Consider the following 8,179-nt stretch of genomic DNA (forward strand, 5'->3'; position numbering starts at 1 on the left):
ATAGATGTCTGCTAAATCCATGTGGTTCATAACTTCTGTTACTTTCATTATGTCTCTGTTCAGTTTCTGTTTCCATGATCTTGTCCGTTGATGAGAGAAAGATATGGATGTCTCCCACTATCATTGTATGTGGTGAAATATATGTTTTTTAGCTTTAGTTTGGTTTCTTTTATGAAAGTGGGTGCCCTTGTATTTGTAGCCTAGATGTTCAGGATTGATACTTTATCTTATAGGATTTTTCTGTAATGAGTAAAAAGTGGCCTTTCTTATCTTTTTTGAAATATTTTGGTTGAAAATCTATTTTACTTGAAATTAGAATGGCTACTCCAGTTTGTTTCTTGGGACCATTTACTTGGAAAGTTTTTTTTTTCCCAGCCTTTTACTCTGAAGTAGTGTCTGTCTTTCTCTCTGAGATGAGTTTCCTGTATGTAGCATAATGCTGGATCCTGTTTATGTATCCAATCTGATAGTCTATGTCTTTTTATTGGGAAATTGATTTCACTGATGTTAAAAGATATTAATGAATAGTGAATGTTGTTTCCTGTTATTTTCATTATTAGAGCTAGAATTAAGTTTTTGTGCTTTTCTTCTTCTTCTCCTTCTCCTTTTACTTCTCCTTCTCCTTCTCCTTCCCCTTCCCCTTCCCCTTCTCCTCCTCCTCCTCCTCCTCCTCCTCCTCCTCCTCCTCCTCCTCCTCCTCCTCCTCCTCCTCCTCCTCTTCCTCCTCCTCCTCCTTTTTCTTCTTCTTTTTCTACTTCTTTTTAGGTGCAAGAACATTATTTTCTTGCTTTTTCTATGGTGTAGTTTCCCTCCTTTTTTGGAGCTTTCCATCTATTATCCTTTGCATGGCTGGGTTTGTGGATAGATACTGTGAAAATTTGGTTTTGTACAAGAATATCTTGGTTTCTCCATTCATTATAAATTGAGAGTTTTGCTAGATATAGTAACTTGGGCTGATATTTGTGTTCTCTTGGGGTTTGTATGATACCTTTTCAGGATCTTCTAGCTTTCATAAGCTCTGTTTAGAATCTGGTGTACTTCTGATTTATCCGTCTTTATATGTTACTTGTCCTTTTTCCCTTACTGCTTTTAGTATTTTTTCTTTGTTTTGAACATTTGGTGTTTTGACTGTTATGTGTCATGAGGACTTTATTTTCTGGTCCAATCTATTTGGAGTTCTTTAAGCTTCTGTGTTAATGATCAACTCTTACGGTAGTTTAGGTGTGTTTTCTTCTATGAGTTTATTGAAGATATTTTGTGGAACTTTTATTTGGCAGTCCTCACTGTCTTCTACACCTATTATTCTTCAGTTTGGTTTTCTCATTTTTTCCTGCATATCCTGGATATTTTGGGTTAGGAGGTTTTTGATTTTTGCATTTGCTCTGACTGATGTGTCAATGCTTTCTATGCTATCTTCTGCCCCTCTGATTCTCTTTCATCTGTTATATTCTGTTGATAATGCATCTATGATTCTTGATCTCTTCCTTAGGTTTCCTATCTCCAGAGTCATCTTCTTTTGTGATTTCTTTTTTCTTTCTATTTCTGTTTTCAATTTCTTCACTTGTCTGGTTGTGTTTTCCTGTAGCTCTTTGAGTGATTTTTGTGTTTCCTGTTTAAGGGCTTCTACTTGTTTACATGTGTTCTCCTAGTTATCCTGTAATTCTTTAAGGGAGTTATTCATCTACTTCCCCAAGACCTCCACCATCATCATGAAGTATGATTTTAAGTCCAAATCGTGTTTTCCTGGTATGTGGAGATAACCACAGTGTTGCTGTGGTGGGAACACTGGGTTCTGATGTTGTCAGGATGTGTTTGTTTCCATTTCTTAGGTTCTTGTGCTTGCCTCTTGCCCTCTTGTATTCTCTAATGTTATGTGATCTTGTTGTTCCTAAATGGAGCTTGTCTCCCTGTGAAACTGTGGGACTATGGGCTTACGAGGGAGATTACATCTAGATTTTTGGTTCTTTGAGGGCAGACACTAAGTTCTGATGGTGGTGGCCCAGCTTTGTCTCTGGGCTGGAACAGTCTGTTTCTATTCAGCACTGTACTACTTGCACCTGACAGTTCCTGAAGATCTCTCCTTGAATAATCTATGGAGAGGAAGTGGGAACTCACACATGAGCTCAGGTGGGAGAACCCTTCTGAGGCTCTTCTGGGTGCTCAGATGTCTGCATGCAGGCTTTGAGTCCTTATGGTGGTGTCCCAGCTCTGTCTCTTCATTTGGATTTTTAAATTAGGAATATCCAGCATGTTTCTATTCATTTGAAAGAGGAGCCACTGTTAACTGCATATAATTAATTTATTAAAGCAGACTAGTCTACATGTTACTTTTCTTTAAAGTGGAATATATTTATGTCTAAAAAAGTTACTTTAAAATGACAAAATAACTTTTATGCAAAATGATTTATAATAATAGGTGGTTAGTAAGAATTAAATTTACTTTTGAAAAATGACTTTGTGCATTATCTTAATAAGAATTCTGAATAAATTTACACAATCAATTCAATTTTAAAAAAATTATCTTTTTTGAGAAAATTTTCTATTTTAAATTTATATGACTATATTTATTTCTTACAGCTTAAATTTAATTTGTACACTTAATGCCCTAGCATGTCAAGCTGAACTATATTTCATCTTTTCTTATAAATATGCTGCCATGTTTTTCCTACTGAAGCAATTCCTATAAACTTAGTATTTCAACAAATGTTATTTAGTATAGCATAACAATTCTGAAAATCCTTGTAAACTGGGAATTTCAAGTAGCTTATAATTTCCTGAATATTTATCTGTCTTAAGAATTATATGTGGTTGTTGTACTGACAGATAAGTACTAGGGGAACCAGAAATATTAAGCACAAAGGGTTCTGTTCTGAAAGGGGAAGATGTATAACCTGTTCTCTTCCCAGAAGGCTAGAGACGTGTAGATAGTTAATAGTCTAGTGACCTTTGAACCATTCATGTAGATCCGACCCAGTCCAATCCTCTCCAGACCCTTATCTTGAGCTTACCAAGCTATAGAATCCATCTTTATGAAAGGTGTCACTTGTACTTCACAAAGAATTTTGATGTGTCAAGTCTCAAGTTTCACTGTACATATAGATTAAGTTATTTATCACCAGGGAATTTTTCACCAAATTGTGCTACACTAAAATATGTTGAAAATAAAGCACTCAGAGTCAAATTCAGATACTTGAAAAAACAATGGCTACTGACTCATAATGAAAGAAACAAACTTCTTGTCTTCTGTAGATCATGACTATGATGGTTTTGCAAGTATAGAAAAGTTGAGAACTGTCTTTCCTCTGCCATCGTGTGGGCTACACCTGACACAACCTCTCACCATGTCATCCCACAAGACTTTCAGAATCAAGCAATTCCTGGCCAAGAAACAAAAGCAAAATCGTCCTATTTCTCAATGGATTCAGATGAAAATTGGTAACAAAATCAGGTACAGCTCTAAGAGAAGACACTGGAGGAGAACGAAGCTGGGCCTGTGAGGAGTCACACAGGGCAGGACTGAGGGCTTATGCTGAACTGTGGTCATCGATCAGTCCTACCAGATGGATTTTAAGCTGAAGACTTGTTCATGTCTAAATTGGGATGTTTGTCCCGTAATAAAATTATGAACCTTCCAAGCTAAAAAAATAAATAAATAAAAAAGAAAAGAAAAGTTGAGAACTAGAGGTTGATGGCAATGTCCACCAAACTTTCAATAAAAAGACTGGGAGTCAAGAAAGTATATTGTATTACACAATCTGTGAAGGCAGTCCCTGATTGGCTAGGGCATTAGTCTCTGAGAGGGATGTAAAGAATGCAACAAGAGACCCAAGAAATTTTCAATGCCAGAAAGAACCTACCTACTGCAGAAGCCTCAGCCAGAGACAGAGCTGGTCTGTAAGAATCACATGGAGTTTGGAGCCCAAAGCTACAGGAGATGGAAGCTGCAGTCTCTGAAGCACTCAGCATGCTATGTATGACCTAGATACCATCTATGGTATTGTAGGATTTACAATGTCTTCTGCACACCTTTGTCCCACTTTGATCGTCATTCCATACCTAGATTCCTCTGTTGTGAATGTGAGGGTTTACCCTGTGCCACTTTATTTTTGAAATTTGTAACATAGTATTTCTATTTTTTTCTTGAGGTTATAGCTAAGATTAGATCTAGAATGTCAGAAAAGCTTGCACTTGGACTTCAGAGCAATGGGAAAAATGCTCAGAACTTTTGGACTCAGAATCAGAAGTTATTTGCTATTCAGGAACAATCTATGTGCTCACTATTTCAGATTACTTTGCAGTAATTCTTATCTCTCTATATGCTATTAGTGTGTTGTTTTTATTTTCCTTTTATTGAAAATGAATTTATTTTGGTTTACATATTATAACCTGATTACTTTTTCTCCACCTTCTACTCCACCAAGTTCCTCTCCCACCTCCCCACCTTCCAAGTTTTCTTTCCATTGTAAAGCCTCTCTTCCCACATAGATATCCTGCTTTTTTCTCCTTAGAAAATAAGCACCCTTCTATGGAAATATGATATGATATGATATGATATGATATGATATGATATGATATGATATATGATATATGATATATGATATAACAAAAGCTGAGCATTGGAGTTGCACCAAACAAAAACTAAAAGGAAAAAGCCCAAGATAAGGCACAAAAATAGGAACCTGCTGTTTTACAAATTCAGAAATCCCATAAAAACACTAAACTGGAAGCCATAATATATAGACAGAGGGCCTGTAGGGTAAAAAGAGAGAAGATGTATATAAATAAAAAGTAAATTATAATAAGATATAATTTAAAAATAAATAAAGAAAGACAGTACACTATGAAGCAAAGAACTCTGAAAGATGGTTTGAGTCATTATCCTTTGGCTATCTATTGATAGGTGTGTAGACTACCTACTCTGAATAGTAGTTTGTTTCCCCAGTGAGAATCCCTTCGAGAAAAGTAAATTTTTATATTCATGTGCTTGTCAAGTGAAGATTGCTTCTGGGTTAAGGATGGGGACATGTATCAACATCCTTTTTCCTCTCAGAACCCCGCTAGTACAGACATAGACAGTCCTGTGAATTCTCTTTTAGTCTCAGTGACTTTGCATGTGCAGTGATCAGGTTGATTCAGATGGTTTGATTTCTCAATACCTGCCATCCCCTCTGACTTTCCACTCTTTTTGACTTCTCTCTAAGGAACTGGTAGGAGTAGTTTGGTGGTTTGGATAGGCCTGACCTCATAAACCCTTGTGTTTGAATGCTTGGCCATAGAGTGACACTAATAGGTGGTGTAGCTTTGTTGGAGTTACTATGGTCGTGTGGAAGGAAGTGTGTCATGTGGTGGTAAGACTTTGTGTTTTTCTATACTCAAGGAACACTCTCAACACCCTCTCAAGCACCGTGTCTGCCTCAGTGTTACCATGGTTCCACCATCATGATAATAGACTCTGAAACTGTAAGCCAGTCTCAGCTAAATGTCTTTCTTTGTAAGGATTGCCTTGGTAATGTTGTTTTTTTTTTTTTTTTTTTTTTAACAAAAACAGAAGGTCTGATAAAGACAGAAGTTGGTACCAGCATTAGGGTACTGCTTTATAGGCCTGACCATATTTTTGCTTGCAAGAACATGGAATTGGACCCTTTTGGTCAGGAATGCAGTAAAATGTTTTAACCATTTCTTCATGTGCCATTCTAGTAGGACCATGGAAACCAGTAGTGCTGAGTATGATGAGAACTGGGTGAGCCTGGTCAAGAGGTTTTCAAAGAGAAGAAAGTAAGTATGTGACATAGAAACAGTTTCTGTGATATTTTGAGAGTAAAACGGACTGTTTTATCTTTACATTGCCTGAGAAGTTTTTCTAAAGCTAAAGTGCAGAGTTTTAGATTGATTGCATTGACAAAAGAAATATCAATATAGTCTAGTATAAACTGTCATAGAGTAAAGAATTTTAACTCTTATGAAGAACATTTTAATGAGAAGAAAAAAAGCTGCACAAGGAAAAATACTAAATGTATTTTTCAAGGATTAAAGAGACACCATAAAGTAAAATGAAGCCAAAACCTGTGTTCAAGGAAATAAAACAATGAAAAATATTAAAATGAATTAGGAGAGTGGTGTTATCAGGGCAAGATCCTACCCAGCTAAGCACCTACCTAATGAAAAGAAATTAAAGAAAAGTTTAGGTATAGGCAAGGTGATATATGCTTTAATTACAGTACTCAGGAGACAGAGTTAAGTAAATCTCTGACTTAAAAGGCAACCTAGTTTACAGAGCAAGTTCCAGGACAGCCAAGTCTAGGCAGTGAAGGAAATTATTGAAAACAGAATTCTGGAAAGCTTGTGAAGCCGAAATTGAAAGAGAGGGCCATCTTCCCACCCCAGCAAGCAAAAGAACTTGGTAGCTTCAGCCAAGTGGATCTTGCTTTAGTGTCAGAGATAAAAGAAAGGGGTTATGGAATCACCCTCTGTGGCTAAGAAAAGACATTGAGTCTAGCAGTATAGCAGGGGTGTCCTGCATGGAGGCCCACAGAGGCTATTGTGTGAAGCTGTGAAGATGAAGTTTGGATTGGCTTGAAGACCACAGATTTCAGAAGATGTTAGAGCCAAAGAATATCGGCCAAGAAGATTTGCTAATTTCCAGGGACTGGAAAAATTCTAGTAGAGAGAAATATGTTGCAGCTAACAAAGCTAAAAGGAGTTGGGTATGTAAAGAGACCTTTGACATCAAATATGGAGATGCATAGTCTGGTGTTTGCCCAGCTGGTTTTAGAACTTGATTTGGTCCAGTATTTTTTTTTTTTACTATGCTCTATTTTCTACCTTATGGAATGGTAATGTATATCCTATGCCATTATATGTTGGATGCCTGTGATCTGCTTTTTGATTTTTATTTTGTAGGAGATTGTCGTAAGTTTCAGAAGAGACATTGAATGTTTAAACAAAGATGAGACTGTTGTAGATTACAGAGACTTTTGAAACTGGACTAAATGTATGTTTCATTTTCTTATGTCTACAGGTCTATGAGGACTAAGGGGTGGAATGTGGTGGTTTAAGTAGGTATGGGTTCCATAAGCTCATCTGTTCAAGTGCTTGACACATAGGTAGTAGCACTGTTAACTGAAGTGACCTTGCTGGAATAGGTGTGACCTTGTTAGAGGAAGTATGCCACTGCAGAGTCACGGCTCTGAAGTTTTCTCTACTCAAGGCATGACCAGTCAGTGTGACACACAGTCCCCTTTTGATGCCTGCGGATAAAGACTTAGAGATCTTGATGGTGCCATTCTTTCCACTAGGATATTAATGACCTAAACCTCTAAAATTGTAATCCAGCACCAAAGAAATGTTTCTCTTCGTAAGAGTTTCCTGGTTGTTGAGGACTGGTTGTAATTCAGCTTCCAAAATCACAGGGGAATCTGCATCTCCAGATGCTGAGGGTCCTTGTCCCCAATAGGTTTTTGATTAATAGAGACAATGCTGAATGACTAGGAAGAGGAAAAGAGGCAGGACTTTTAGGATTCCCTTTGCAGGAAAGGCAGAGGAGAAAAGAAACAGAATTGCCATGATGCAGAGCATAAAAATTATGTCAAGGAGCTACAAGAGAGAAGTCATCTAGCAATGTAGGTGCAAAGGTAACTCGGCCCCATGGGATCGGCTGCTCAAAAGGAAACCAGGCAGCAAAGAGAAAATGTAAATTTAGAAAGTGTTAATTCAGGAACACCAGGATGGAATTGTGTGTTGGCCATGGAGAGGTTTTGTAAGTGTCCCACCATTGTGCTAGTCAAAGCATATCAAAATATAAAGACTCTCTCCCTCCCTTCTTCCCTAACCCCCCCTCTCTCTGTGTATGTATGTATGTGTGTGTTGTATGTGTGTGTGTTTTCATTTGAAAATCCAGAGAGCTCGGGTGGATGGCAAGAAGTACCATTACCCACCAGGAACTCAGAATAGATTAACTCTTCTTCTTAGCAATTTGAACTCTAATGAACACAAGTTGACATGGCTTTTAAGATTTTGTATTTTAAGGTGTCTTTCTCTCTAAATGCTATGCAGTTATGGATCTCTGCATTTATTCCCATTTGATGAAGGAGGAAGGTTCTCTGATTATGACTGAGAAAGACATTGATCTATGACTATAGAAGAATCATTACTAGTGATTTTACTCCTTCAATTTTCATTT

The 8,179-nt window shown here is 37.2% G+C and overlaps 1 protein-coding gene across 1 annotated transcript; it reads left to right on the forward strand.

Moving 5' to 3' along the window:
• Positions 1-3,341: 3,341 nt before the first annotated feature.
• Positions 3,342-3,497, forward strand: LOC308421074 (large ribosomal subunit protein eL39-like; the record flags this gene model as incomplete). Its single annotated transcript, XM_080917376.1, has 1 exon — positions 3,342-3,497. The coding sequence occupies one exon, from the start codon at positions 3,342-3,344 to the stop codon at positions 3,495-3,497; it is 156 nt and encodes a 51-aa protein (XP_080773502.1).
• Positions 3,498-8,179: the final 4,682 nt, after the last annotated feature.

Source organism: Micromys minutus (genome assembly GCF_963924665.1).
Source record: "Micromys minutus genome assembly, chromosome: 5".
NCBI lineage: Eukaryota > Metazoa > Chordata > Mammalia > Rodentia > Muridae > Micromys > Micromys minutus.